The 15,421-nt window shown below is 42.2% G+C and overlaps 1 protein-coding gene across 1 annotated transcript; it reads right to left on the minus strand.

Annotated features, from left to right (window-relative positions):
* Nucleotides 1-120: 120 nt before the first annotated feature.
* On the minus strand, nt 121-2,889 carry LOC123108409 (uncharacterized). The gene is made up of 3 exons (XM_044530204.1): nt 2,652-2,889; nt 586-683; nt 121-480 (listed from the first exon to the last, which is right to left on the minus strand). The coding sequence occupies exons 1-3, from the start codon at nt 2,763-2,765 to the stop codon at nt 378-380; spliced, it is 315 nt and encodes a 104-aa protein (XP_044386139.1). The 5' UTR covers nt 2,766-2,889; the 3' UTR covers nt 121-377.
* Nucleotides 2,890-15,421: the final 12,532 nt, after the last annotated feature.

Raw genomic sequence — 15,421 nt, forward strand, 5'->3', positions numbered from 1 at the left:
TGCTAAAATTAGATACTACTTTTGTGATTAATAGTCCCACCCTGCTCTTCTAGATCATGTCCTAGCAATTTAAATATGTTCTCTAATTTCAATAGACCATGTCATGTGCACAAGAGGATCTGTCTAATCTGATTTTAACCCAAGTCTCATATGATTTATTTTCAGGACAACAATATGTTCTGCTGCATTAATAAAACTGCCCGGCTCATCTTTCACCAGGTAATGTTATCATCATCATAGTGATCATATTCGAACCGCCATAAGCCGAGACTTACATAACATGCTATAGACAAAGTGCACAAGAGCCATAAGTAGAGCGCCCGTACATAACACATGCCATCATCAATAAACAAAACAGCGAATGGACATTTGATCGCCTACTTGGACCCTGCTATCACAGCCACAAGAGAAGCAGGCATGACCACCTTGAGAGTCCAACCCAGGTACTTGTCTGCCCTTTGAAACCTCTGAGCCCAGACCCTTCAAGAAAAAGAGTGCAGAAACCATAGCATTAGGGTCTCAGTTCAAATCATCTAATACTAATTGTAGCCAAAAGCATCTGACGAATAAATTATGGTCGCATACTTCGCAGACTCCAGCTGTTTTTCTGACCGTTCAAGGAGGAACAGACTGAACTCATACTTCTTTTTAGCACGTATCTTGGAAATATCCTCGTGTTCAACCTACAATTCAGTGATAACACGATATAAGCTCGGATGTCAACGTGCAGTGTAAATGATGACAAAATTTTGCAAGCAATGCCGTCTTGAATTTGCTCAAGTCCCACGAAATATATCATTCAATAGTGTTATCTTGAATCTGCTTATATCACGCAAGCACATCAACAACAGTAGTATGCTAAAACCAACAGAGGGTGCTGAGACATTCTCAAAGGTAGTACCTTCTTTCCCTTCAAAAATAACTTAATCAAAATCCAATTATTTATTCTACAAGAATGAAATGCTTGTTATACCTAATATACTCAGTTTAACCTGTATCTGTTTTAATTCTATTCTTTGTCCTTTGTGTATGAATTTGCAATCATGCAGAAGGCTTCCAAGTCGGTAGAAAAAAAAAGCACTGATCACCACTTGACCGCATCTCACATCTTTATATAATTGCAGCTTTGTCAGTCTATTGACTCTACTCAAGTACCCATTTTTCTGAAAAACTACCAAGATGCTTTTATCATTAACCATACTATGCCAAGGTAATCACAGGATGTTGCAATCATGTTAAAAGGTGGCTCAAGTAGTATTTGCCTTCCTATGTATTGCTGATTTGGTACTGTTTTGCAACAATACACAGCAAATGGTATGGTATCTCAGTGGACAGAAGAAGGGGATTAATCAACATTTAACCTTTTCTGACATCTTTAATAGCAACTTTGTCAGCCTATCCAAGTACCCATTCATCTCACAAACTAACCTAGATGCTTCACTGCTTCAGAAAGGCATTCAAGCGAGTAAGAACTAACATCAATTACAACATGGTCTAACTTGAGTTGCCACTCAGTTCTAAAGATGCCCCTCGTAAAGATACGGATGCAGGTTAAAAGGACAATCCAAGAGAGAGCACAGGCCTGTTTTTGTGATGGAAATATTCTCCCCCCTCCCTTGTTTTGAAACACCTACTTTTGCACTCAAGGATGATATAGTCTACAGCGGGTGTACTGTTCCTCGGTAGCCTTTAGCTCCTTTTTGCAAGGACAAAAAAAAAAAATGATGTGTGACGAGTCTTACGTAATCTGGTGTTCACTGATAATCTGTGCTACCTGAGGGTAATTTTCAATGCATTATGTTCTTCTGTTTATTCAAGTTTACAGATTTATGACTTGTAGATATCATGTGTTGCATAGTAATTCATTATCGAATCTATTAATTAGAATTTCCAACAGCATTAACTATTGACTGCAGTCATTCAAGGAGCACACCATATATCAGTCGAAATCTTATACTATTAAATCGTTTTCTCAAGCAGTATATTATCCTAACTTGCAGGATAAATAAATCTGACCCATCCCGATCTGCATCATTTATAAAGGGAAGGTGTTCGCTTTATTATGCTTCTGTTTTCGTATATTTCAGAAAAGTTTCCACATGAAACTGCTTGGATGTGGTGATGATAGCAGTTTTATTGTCTGGAAGACAAGCCCTTAATCCACAGTGCTTCTTCAGATACAATCAAGACACACCCATTCATAAATCTTTTTGTTAGTTAGTACCGTATTGATCTGATGTTAATACCTAACAATGAATTTGGATGTAGTAATAATGAACTAACTGAAATTTCATTATCCTGTCTGACAGACCATAAGAATGTTATGGTTCATTCCATTACTGCAACTTTTTTTTAGAAAATTTATTAAGGTGATCAGCGACTATATCACTGCCAGATCGAATTGGATGAACAGGCTATGGGAAAAGGGTGGCAAGAGGCATTGATTCCCAGGAGACGAACATGGCCTTAGACTGAGGATCCATCCAAAGAGGGTGTTGTGTACATCTAACGCTTCAGAGCACGGTGTATTTTACGCGGCAGGCGAGGAGCGCCGCCAAAATCAAGAGACCTCGATCCGGATTGACTGGACGAGCATATCGACACATACGCAATGCGATTCTCCGAGCGGGCACAGGGAGCGGGGAACGAACCTGACGGGAGAAGGGCCGAGAGCGCGCCGCCTGCGCCCCGCGGGATACCGACGGCGGCCGGAGAGCGGCGGCGGCCGGGGTCCCCATCCTGGTCACAAGGTTACGCAGCGCCATGAGGTGAGATGCGGCGATCGATCGATCGGGTTTGGTCTCTTCTCTCTCCAAGCCTCGTTCCGCTCCTTTTTTTTTTCTCTCCGCTCGCTATGTCTTCAAGGCCTTTCCACACCTCAATGGGATACAATCAGGATCCATCGCCTTGCCTTTTTTTATCTTTTTTAAAGCCTTCTTACCTTGTAAACTTTGGAAACATTTCCACTCCTCATAAGGAGCCGCTTGATCTTTATTTATATGCGACAGGAAAAGCCCCTATTCGTTCGTGGCGTACAAGTTGAAGCCGATCGTTAGGATACAGTGGTACATATAAAGAACAAGAGAAACACGAGAGGGAATAGAAATAAGAAGAGTTTGAGATTACAACGTGGTTTAAACTGAATCTTAACATTCTCCCTTAATGTAAACTATCTTATATTTAAGTTTCTCTTGAACTTCTCAAACGGTCTTGCTGGAAGGGCTTTGGTGAACCCGTCTGCCACTTGATCTTTGAAAGGAATAAATCGTATGTCCAACTTCTTCTCTGCAATCCTTTCTCTCACAAAATAAAAGTCAATTTCAATATGTTTGGTTCTACCATGAAAAACTGGATTAGCAGAAAAATAGGTTGCTCCTAAATTGTCACACCATAAACAAAATATACAACGTTGCTTAATTCCTAGCTCATGAAGAAGTGATTCCAACCAAATAATCTCAGCAATGGCATTTGCTAAGGATTTGTACTCAACTTCTGTACTTGATCTCGACACCGTGGCTTGTTTTCTGACACTCCAGGAGATAAGATTAGAGCCAAAAAATACTGCAAAGCTTCCAGTTGATTTTCTGTCATCGCTGCATCCTGCCCAGTCAATATCAGAAAATGCACTAACAAGAGTAGAACTAGAACGTCTGAACTGGAGACCCAAACTTGCAGTATGCTTTATGTATCTTATAATTCTTTTAACAGCTGTCCAGTGTGCAGTAGTAGGTGCATGCAAATACTGACAAACCTTGTTAACTGCAAAGGATATATCTGGTCGTGTCAACATCAAGTATTGCAAAGCTCCCACAACACTCCTATATTTTGTGCTTTCTTCTTTCTTGAGTGGCTCACCTTCAAATGCTGAAAGTTTTTTCTGAAGAGGACAATGGAGTGGGTGAAGGCTTACAGTCCTTCATCCCCATACAAATTAGAAGTTCAGTAGCATATTTTTCCCGATTCAGTACTATGCCATCTTGAACCTTCTTAGTTTCAGTGCCTAGGAAGAAGTGTAGATCACCAGATCTTTGAGAGCAAATTCTGAACTTAGATCATGCAGAAGAGCATTAGTAGCACTTTGTGAAGAACTTGCAACTATAATATCATCAACATATATCAGCACAAATATAACTATTTTCCCTTGTTATAAATGAAGAGTGATGTGTCAGCCTTGGATGCAATAAAACCAAGACGCCTCAACTGAGAGCTCAACCTTGAGTACCATGCTCTCGGTGCTTGTTTCAAGCCATAAAGAGCCTTATCAAGCTTGCACACATAGTGGGGTGTTTTTTTATTCTCATACCCAGGTGGTTGTCTCATGTAAATCTCCTCTTCCAGAACACCATGCAAAAACACACTCTAAACATCTAGCTGTCTCAAGCTCCACCCCTAGACACAGCAATAGCTACCACAAGCCTAATAGTTGCAGCTTTGACGTCAGGACTGAAAGTATCTTCATAATCCAAACCATACCGTTGCTTAAAACCTTTTGCAACTAGTTGTGCCTTATATATGTCAATCGAGCCATCTGCCCTTTTTTATTCTATAAACCCATTTACAATCAATGATATTTTTACCTCTTTGTTTAGGTACAAGATGCCAAGTTTTGTTTCTTATAAGTGCAGAGTATTCTTCATCCATTGCATTTTTCCACCTCAGATCTCTGAGTGCATCTTCTAACCTTGTTGGTTCCCCTGCAATACACAACATGCCATATGGTATAGTTCTATCAGTTCAGATTTTTGGATTTCTTATACCTTTTTGTAATCGAGTTGAAACACACGAGATGACCGGTTCAACAGGAAGTGTCATTTGTTGTGCAGGGGGCGATGCAGATTTAGCCGCAGAAGATCCTGATCCTGGAGAAACATCATATCCACTTTGCACAACAGATCTGGAGTTGGACATTGTAGCATGCGTTGTGGCCCCTGTTCCTGAATCAGCAGCCACAGAGAATCCCGAGCCAGTCGCTGTCACGGCCTCTCGCTCGCGCGTGGATTACGGCGATCCCGAGCCGGCCGCTGGCGCATGCAGGCACGTGGGTCGTGGGCCAGCCGCTACAGCAGATGATGTGGCGCCCGCCCGCTGGCTGGACTAGGCTCTGCCAGGCATGCGATCCCGTGCAGATCCCCGCACGCGATCCATGGGATCCTGACACACAGGAGTTCCAGGTGACGCGGGATCCTCCTCGTGTCCAGCGCCTATTCCGTCTCCTTCCTGTGCATGAAATATAACATCATTTTCAATGAAATTTTGATCATTTTCTTCACCGTTTTCTGCAGTGTTTTCTTCTGTGTCTTCTCCATGAGCCTACACAGGTATAGACACAGGACAAGTACTAGTAGAATCATCATTTTGGTTAGTACAATTGTCGCCCCCATGATCAAAATCACGAAGATTAAACGGAAGAAGAATTTCCTTTTTAAGGAGGGCTCCAGCATTAGGATGAAGAGATGCAAAGGGAAAGACAGACTCATCAAAAACAACATCACGAGATATGTAGACCCTACCAGTGGAGATATCTAGACATTTGACCCCTTTGTGAATTGGATTATATCCAAGAAAAGCGCATTGCTTTGAACGAAAGGCAAGTTTATGTGCATTGTATGGTCTAAGGTTGGGCCATCATGCACAACCAAATACACGAAGTGATTTGTAATCAGGAGTGATGCCAAAAAGTCGTGTGATAGGAGTTTCAAACTTGATGACTCTGCTAGGAAGCAAGTTTATAAGATATGTGGCAGTTAAGAATCCTTCATCCCAAAATTTTAGTGGCATGGATGCATTTGCTAGTAGGGCTAGCTGATACGTCTCCAACGTATCTATAATTTTTGATTGTTCCATGCTATTATATTATCTGTTTTGGATGTTTAATGGGCTTTATTATACACTTTTATATTATTTTTTGGACTAACCTACTAACCCAAGGCCCAGTGCAAATTGCTGTTTTTTTTGCCTATTTCAGTGTTTCACAGAAAAGGAATATCAAACGGAATCCAAACGAAATAAAACCTTCGGAAGAGTTATTTTTGGAACAAACGTGATCTAGGGCACTTGGAGTAAACGTCAAGAAAGGAGCGAGGAGGCCATGAGGCAGGGGGCGCTTGCCCCCTAGGCGCGCCCCCACCCTCGTGGGCCCCTCGTAGCTCCACCGACCTACTTCTTCCTCCTATATATATCCATATACCCTAAAAAACATCCAGGAGCACCACGAAACCCTATTTCCACTGCCGCAACCTTCTGTACCCAAGAGATCCCATCTTGGGGCCTTTTCCGGAGCTCCGCCGGAGGGGGAATCGATCACGGAGGGCTTCTACATCAACACCATAGCCTCTCCGATGATGTGTGAGTAGTTTACCATAGACCTTTGGGTCCATAGTTATTAACTAGATGACTTCTTCTCTCTCTTTGGATCTCAATACAAAGTTCTCCTCGATCTTCTTGGAGATCTATTCGATGTAATTCTTTTTGCGGTGTGTTTGTCGAGATCCGATGAATTGTGGGTTTATGATCAAGATTATCTATGAATAATATTTGATTCTTCTCTGAAATCTTTTATGTATGATTTGTTATCTTTGCAAGTCTCTTCGAATTATCAGTTTGGTTTGGCCTACTAGATTGATCTTTCTTGCAATGGGAGAAGTGCTTAGCTTTGGGTTCAATCTTGCGGTGTCCTTTCCCAGTGACAGCAGGGGCAGCAAGGCATGTATTGTACTGTTGCCATCGAGGATAAAAAGATGGGGTTTATATCATATTGCTTGAGTTTATTCCTCTACATCATGTCATCTTGCCTAATGCGTTACTCTATTCTTATGAACTTAATACTCTAGATGCATGCTGGATAGCAGTCGATGTGTGGAGTAATAGTAGTAGATGCAGAATCATTTCAATCTACTTGTCGCGGACGTGATGCCTATATACATGATCATGCCTAGATATTCTCATAATTATGCACTTTTTTTATCAATTGATCGACAGTAATTTTTTTACCCACCGTAATACTTATGCTATCTTGAGAGAAGCCACTAGTGAAACCTATGGCCCCCGGGTCTATTTTCCATCATATAAGTTTCCAATCTATTTTATTTTGCAATCTTTATTTTCCAATCAATATCATAAAAATACCAAAAATATCTATCTTATTATCTCTATCAGATCTCACTCTCGTAAGTGACCGTGAAGGGATTGACAACCCCTTTATCGTGTTGGTTGCGAGGTTCTTATTTGTTTGTGTAGGTACGAGGTGACTTGCGTGTAGTCTCCTACTGGATTGATACCTTGGTTCTCAAAAACTAAGGGAAATACTTACGCTACTTTGCTGCATCACCCTTTCCTCTTTAAGGGAAAACCAACGCAGTGCTCAAGAGGTAGCAAGAAGGATTTTTGTCGCCGTTGCTGGGGAGATCTACGCACAAGTCAAGACATACCAAGTACCCATCACAAACTCTTATCCCTCGCATTACATTATTTGCCATTTGCCTCTCGTTTTCCTCTCCCCCACTTCACCCCTGCCGTTTTATTTGCCCTCTTTTTCTGTTTGCCTCTTTTTCGCTCGCTTCTTGTGTGCTTGTGTGTTGGATTGTTTGTCAAGATGGCTCAAGATAATACTAAATTGTGTGATTTTTCCAATACCAACAATAATGATTTTATTAGCACTCCGATTGCTCCCCTTACCGATGCTGAATCTTGTGGAATTAATACTGCTTTGCTGAATCTTGTCATGAAAGATCCATTTTCTGGCCTTCCTAGTCAAGATGCCGCTACCCATCTAAACATCTTTGTTGATTTGTGTGATATGCAAAAGAAGAAAGATGTGGATAATGATATTGTTAAATTGAAGCTATTCTCGTTTTCGCTTAGAGATCATGCTAAAACTTGGTTTTCTTCTTTGCCTAAAAATAGTATTGATTCATGGAATAAGTGCAAAGATGCTTTTATATCTAAGTATTTTCCTCCTGCTAAGATCATCTCTCTTAGAAACAATATTATGAACTTTAAGCAACTAGATCATGAGCATGTTGCAGAATCTTGGGAGAGGATGCAATTAATGATTCGCAATTGCCCTACTCATGGTTTGAATTTATGGATGATCATACAAATTTTTTATGCTGGATTGAATCACTTTAGGAGAAGCTACCAAACTCCTAGATAATATTATGGCTAATTATTCTCAATGTCACACCGAAAGATCTACTAGTAAAAATGTTCATGCTATAGAAGAAATTAATGTTTTGAGTGGAAAGATGGATGAACTTATGAAATTGTTTGCTAGTAAGAGTGTTTCTTCTGATCCTAATGATATGCCTTTGTCTACTTTGATTTAGAATAATAATGAATCTATGGATGTGAATTTTGTTGGTAGGAACAATTTTTGTAACAACGCGTATAGAGGAAACTTTAATCCTAGGCCGTATCCAAGTAATTCCTCTAATAATTATGGTAATTCCTACAACAATTCTTATGGAAATTATAATAAGATGCCCTCTGATTTTTAATCTAGTATTAAAGAATTTATTAGTTCACAAAAGAGTTTCAATGCTTTGATTGAAGAAAAATTGTCTAAGATTGATGAGTTAGCTAGGAACGTGGATATAATTTCTCTTGATGTTGATTATTTGAAACTTAGATCTATTCCACCTAAGCATGATATCAATGAGTCTCTCAAAGCCATGAGAATTTCCATTGATGAGTGCAAGGAAAGAACTGCTAGGGTGCGTGCAAAAAAGGATTGCTTTATAAAAGCGTGTTCTTCTAGTTTTGATGATAATAAGGATGAAGATCTAAAAGTAATTGATGTGTATCCTATTAAATATTTGTTTTGCAATATGAATCTTGATAATGATGGGAATGGAGATGAGTCAACTTTAGTTAAAGGCGTCCCAATGATTTGGAGTTTTTAGATCTTGATGCAAAAACTAATAAAAGTGGGATTGAAGAGGTCAAAACTTTACATAGCAATGAACCCACTATTTTGGATTTTAAGGGATTTAATTATGATAATTTCTCTTTGATAGATTGTATTTCCTTGTTACAATCCGTGCTAAATTCTCCGCATGCTTATAGTCAAAATAAAGCTAACATATCGTTGATGCTTTACTGCAATCTTATGAAGAAAAGATTGAATTAGAAGTTTCTATACCTAGAAAACTTCATGATGAGTGGGAACCTACTATTAAAATTAAAATTAAAGATCATGAATGCTATGTTTTATGTGATTTGGGTGCTAGCGTTTCCACGATTCCAAAAACTTTGTGTGATGTGTTAGGTTTCCGTGAATTTGATGATTGTTCTTTAAATTTGCATCTTGCGGATTCCACTATTAAGAAACCTATGGGAAGGATTAATGATGTTCTTATTTTTGCAAATAGGAATTATGTGCCCGTAGATTTCATTGTTCTTGACATTGATTGCAATCCTACATGTCCCATTATTCTTGGTAGACCTTTCCTTAGAACGATTGGTGCAATCATTGATATGAAAGAAGGGAATATTGGATTCCAATTTCCGTTAAGGAAAGGCATGGAACACTTTACTAGAAAGAAAATTAAATTACCTTATGAATCTATTATGAGAGCCACCTATGGATTGCATACTAAAGATGATAATACATAGATCTATTCTTGCTTTTATGCCTAGCTAGGGGCGTTAAAGATAGCGCTTGTTGGGAGGCAACCCAATTTTATTTTTGTTTCTTGCTTTTTGGTTATGTTTAGTAATAAATAATTCATCTAGCCTCTGTTTAGATGTGGTTTTATGCTTTTAATTAGTGTTTGTGCCAAGTAGAACCTTTGGGAAGACTTGGGGGGAGTTTTTGCGATCTTGCTGTAAAAAACAGAAACTTTAGCGCTCACGAGATTTGCTGCCATTTTTTACCGGAGAGTGTGATTAGGTTGATTCTTTTTGAATATGATTAATAGAAAAATTCCTCACGTCCACCAATTTATTTCAGAATTTTTGGGTTACAGAAGTATTCAAAACCTACAGATTACTACAGACTGTTCTGTTTTTGAGAAATTCTGTTCTTCGTGTGTTGTTTGCTTATTTTGATGAATCTATGGCTAGTATCAGAGGGTATGAACCATATAGAAGTTGGAATAAAGTAGGTTTAACACCAATATAAATAAATAATGAGTTCATTACAGTAACTTAAGTGGTGGTTTTTTTTTCTTATACTAACGGAGCTCATGAGATTTTTTGTTGAGTTTTGTGTTGTGAAGTTTTCAAGTTTTGGGTAAAGATTTGATGGATTATGGAATAAGGAGTGGCAAGAGCCTAATCTTGGGGATTCCCAAGGCACCCCAAGGTAAAATTCAAGGACAACCAAAATCCTAAGCTTGGGGATGCCCCGGAAGGCATCCCGTCTTTCGTCTTCGTCCATCGGTAACTTTACTTGAGGCTATATTTTTATTCACCACATGATATGTGTTTTGCTTGGAGCGTCTTGTATGATTTGAGTCTTTGCTTTTTAGTTTACCACAATCATCCTTGCTGTACACACCTTTTGGGAGAGACACACATGAATCAGAATTTATTAGAATGCTCTATGTGCTTCACTTATATCTTTTGAGCTAGATAATTTTTCTCTAGTGTTTCACTTATATCTTTTAGAGCACGGTGGTGGTTTTATTTCATAGAAATTATTGATCTCTCATGCTTCACTTATATTATTTTGAGAGTCCTTTAGAACAGCATGGTAATTTGCTTTGGTTATAAAATTGGTCCTAATATGATAGGAATCCAAGATTGGTATAATAAAAACTTTCATAAAAAGGTGCATTGAATACTATGAGAAGTTTGATACTTGATAATTATTTTGAGATATAAAGATGGTGATATTAGAGTTGTGCTAGCTGAGTAGCTGTGAATTTGAGAAATACTTGTGTTGAAGATTGCAAGTCCCGTAGCATGCACGTATGGTAACCGTTGTGTAACAAATTTGAAACATGAGGTGTTCTTTGATTGTCTTCCTTATGAGTGGCGGTCGGGGACGAGCGATGGTCTTTTCCTACCAATCTACCCCCCTAGGAGCATGCGCGTAATGCTTGATTTTTGATGACTTGTAGATTTTTGGAACAAGTATGTGAGTTCTTTATGATTAATGTTGAGTCCATGGATTATACACACTCTCACCTTTCCATCATTGCTAGCCTCTTTGGTACCGTGCATTGCCCTTTCCCACCTTGAGAGTTGGTGCAAACTTCGCCGGTGCATCCAAACCCCGTGATATGATACGCTCTATCACACATAAACCTCCTTATATCTTCCTCAAAACAGCCACCATACCTACCTATTATGGCATTTCCATAGCCATTCCGAGATATATTGCCATGCAACTTTCCACTGTTTCATTTATGACACGCTTCATCATTGTCATATTGCCTTGCATGATCATGTAGTTGACATCGTATTTGTGGCAAAGCCACCATGCATAATTTATCATACATGTCACTCTTGATTCATTGCCCTTCCCGGTACACCGCCGGAGGCATTCATATAGAGTCATATTTTGTTCTGGTATCGAGTTGTAATCATTGAGTTGTAAATAAATAGAAGTGTGATGATCATCATTAATAGAGCATTATCCCAAATAAAAAAGGGGAAAGGTAAAAAAAAGTCCCCAAAAAAAGAGAAATAAAAAGGGACAATGATACTATCCTTTTTTCCCACACTTGTGCTTCAAAGTAGCACCATGATCTTTATGATAGAGAGTCTCTTGTTTTGTCACTTTCATATACTAGTGAGAATTTTTCATTATAGAACTTGGCATGTATATTCCAACAATGGGCTTCCTCAAATGCCCTAGGTCTTCGTGAGCAAGCAAGTTGGATGCACACCCACTTAGTTTATTTTGTTGAGCTTTCATACATTTATAGCTCTAGTGCATCTGTTGCATGGCAATCCCTACTCCTTGCATTGACATCAATTGATGGGTGAGGGAGTCCTGGATTAGGGGGTGTCTGGATGGCCGGACTATACCTTCAGCCGGACTCTTGGACTATGAAGATACAAGATTGAAGACTTCGTCCCGTGTCCGGAAGGGACTTTCCTTGGCGTGGAAGGCAAGCTTGGCGATACGGATATGTAGATCTCCTACCATTGTAACCGACTTTGTGTAACCCTAACCCTCTCCGGTGTCTATATAAACTGGAGGGTTTTAGTCCGTAGGACAACATACAGAACAACAATCATACCATAGGCTAGCTTCTAGGGTTTAGCCTCTCCTATCTCATGGTAGATCTACTCTTGTACTACCCATATCATCAATATTAATCAAGCAGGACGTAGGGTTTTACCTCCATCAAGAGGGCCCGAACCTGGGCAAAACTTCGTGTCCCTTGCCTCCTGTTACCATCCGGTCTAGACGCACAGTTCGGGACCCCCTACCCGAGATCCGCCGGTTTTGACACCGACATTGGTGCTTCCATTGAGAGTTCCTCTGTGTCGTCGCCGTCAGGCTTGATGGCTCCTACGATCATCAATAGCGATGTAGTCCAGGGTGAGACCTTCCTCCCCGGACAGATCTTCATCTTTGGCGGCTTCGCACTGCGGGCCAATTGACTTGGCCATCTGGAGCAGATCAAAAGCTATGCCCCTGGTCGTCAGGTCAGATTTGGAAGTTTAAACTACACGGCCGACATCCGCGGGGACTTGATCTTCGACGGATTCGAGCCACTGCCGAGCGCGCCGCACTGTCACGACGAGCATGATCTAGCTCTGCCGCCAAACAGTGCCCTGGAGGCCGCACCCGCATCGGCTTCGACCCTTAATTCGGAGCCAACTACGCCGATCGAGGACGGGTGGTTGGACGCCGCCTCGGGGGCTGCAATCCCAATGGCAATCGAGCCGAACACTAGCCCCGCACTCCGCGAGACTCATGACTCCAAGGAGCCGGACTCCTCTCCGGACTCTGAACCCTCCACGCCCCTACCGATCGAATCCGATTGGGCGCCGATCATGGAGTTTACTGCCGCGGACATCTTTCAGCACTCGCCTTTCGGTGATATTCTGAAGACACTAAAGTCTCTCTCTGTATCAGGAGAGCCCTGGCCGGACTACGGTCAGCAAGGTTGGGATACTGACGATGAAAAAATTCAAAGCCCACCCACCACCCACTTTGTAGCCACTGTCGACAATTTAACCGACATGCTCGACTTCGACTCCGAAGACATCAACGGTATGGATGCCGATGAAGGAGACGATGAAGAACCAGCGCCTATTAGGCCCTGGAAAGCCACCTCATCATATGACGTATACATGGTGGACGCACCAAAAGATGACGACGAGGAGCGGAAGGACGCACCGAAGGCTTGTTCCCTCGAGAAGCAGTCAAAGCGGCGACGCAAGCGCCGCCCAAAATCCTGCCTCGACAGAAATAACGATCACACAGACCCAGCGCTAGAGCAGGGCGAACCGCTACCGGACAACGGCAATCCGGATAATCAAACCGAACAAACAAATTCTATCAAGGATAATGGTCCGGACGACATAACGCCGGACAGGCACCCGGAGCAGCAGAATGCCCATAAAAGGCTTGTTGCCACCGCGAGGAGTCTTAAAAAGCAGAAGCAAAGGCTCAAGGCTGCGCAACACACACTCCAAATCAGATGGAGTAAAATACTCAACACAGCAGCGAGGTACGATGACAATCGCCCCTCCAAGAGCTACCCAAAGCAGAAACTGCTACCTGAATTCGATGAGGAGGCCTCAGACCCCCCACAACCAAATATCAAAGCAGCCACCTGGCCGGATAGACGACCCCTCTACCAACACAGAGCGGCATACAACGCCACTCACAATACAACACGCGACCCATGCGAGGGCTCGCACCCAAAGGACGGCACAACAAGATCCATCTATGGACCATGCAAGCGCGCCCCAGCATACAATGCAACACAATAAACATCCGAACAACGTGGTACACCCAGCTACAGGGGCGCCACACACCCTCTATGTTTCACCGATGATGTGTTGGACCATGAATTTCCAGAGGGATTCAAACCCGTAAACATAGAGACATACGACGGAACCACAGACCCTGGGGTCTGGATTGAGGACTACATCCTTCATATCCATATGGCTCGAGGAGACGATCTCCACGCCATTAAGTACTTACCCCTCAAGCTCAAAGGGCCAGCTCTTCACTGGCTTAAAGGCCTCCCCGAAAGCTCCATTGGAAGTTGGGAAGAGCTCGAAGACGCCTTTCGGGCAAATTTTCAAAGGACTTATGTCCGACCTCCGGATGCGGACGATTTGAGTCATATAACTCAACAGCCCAGAGAGTCAGCCCGAAAGCTTTGGAACATGTTTCTTACTAAAAAGAACCAAATTGTCAAATGTCCGGACGCCGAAGCCTTGGCAGCTTTTAAGCATAGCGTCCGTGACGAATGGCTCGCCAGACACCTCGGCCAAAACAAGCTGAGAACGATGGCCGCATTAACAAGCCTCATGACCCGCTTTTGCGCGGGCGAGGACAACTAGCTAGCCAGATGCAGCACCAGCGACCCCAGTACATCTGAAGTTAGAGATGGAAATGGGAAATCACGGCGCAACAACAATAACAAACGCCGGAGTAGAGAAGACAACACGAAGAGCACGACAGTACATGCCGGATTCAAAAGCTCTCGGCCAGGTCAAAAGCTGCCCTCTAAAGGCACCAGGGATGAACTGTCCAGCCTCAACAAAATTCTGGACCAGGTATGTCAGATCCATAGTACCCCTGGTAAACCCGCTAATCATACCCACAGAGAATGTTGGGTCTTCAAGCAGTCCGGCTAGCTCAACGCCGTACACAAGGGGGAGGATACACCAAGTGAAGACGAGGACGAGCCTCCCAAGCAAGACAATGGGGAACGAAAGAAATTTCCACCAGAAGTCAAAACAGTAAACGCGTTACACGTGATCAAGGGAAAAAACAATGCGGCACTCCAAGGAAAACATACCCAAGTGCCTGTCACCATGAAGTCCTGCCACTGGTCGTCTCAACCGATCACTTTCGACCATCGCGATTACTCAGCAAGTATCCGACACGCAGGATGGGCTGCCCTGGTATTAGACCCAGTAATTGACGGATATCACTTCACACGAGTCTTGATGGACGGTGGCAGCAATCTAAACCTAATATATCAGGATACAATCCGCGAGATGGGGCTAGACCCAACAAAAATTCGCCACAGCAATACTACCTTTAAAGGAGTAATGCCAGGCCCAGGGGCTCGTTGTACGGGGTCCCTCCTACTACAAGTTATATTCGGCTCCCCCGATAACTTCCGTCGCGAGCATTTAACCTTCCACATCGCTCCATTCCAAAGTGGCTATCAAGCACTGCTCGGACGCGAAGCTTTCGCTCGCTTTAATGCAATACCACACTACGCCTCCCTCACACTCAAGATGCCCGGTCCACGTGGCATCATTTCAGTGAACG

The sequence above is a fragment of the Triticum aestivum genome, chromosome 5A, assembly GCF_018294505.1.
Source record: "Triticum aestivum cultivar Chinese Spring chromosome 5A, IWGSC CS RefSeq v2.1, whole genome shotgun sequence".
NCBI lineage: Eukaryota > Viridiplantae > Streptophyta > Magnoliopsida > Poales > Poaceae > Triticum > Triticum aestivum.

Coding starts and splice junctions, on each gene's coding strand:
- LOC123108409 (XM_044530204.1), bottom strand. CDS start 2,765: ATGGCGCTGCGTAACCTTGTGACCAGGATGGGGACCCCGGCCGCCGCC. Junction 684..2,651: donor CTCGGCCCTTCTCCCGTCAG/GTTCGTTCCCCG, acceptor ACTGAATTGTAG/GTTGAACACGAGGATATTTC. Junction 481..585: donor AAACAGCTGGAGTCTGCGAA/GTATGCGACCAT, acceptor TTTTTCTTGAAG/GGTCTGGGCTCAGAGGTTTC.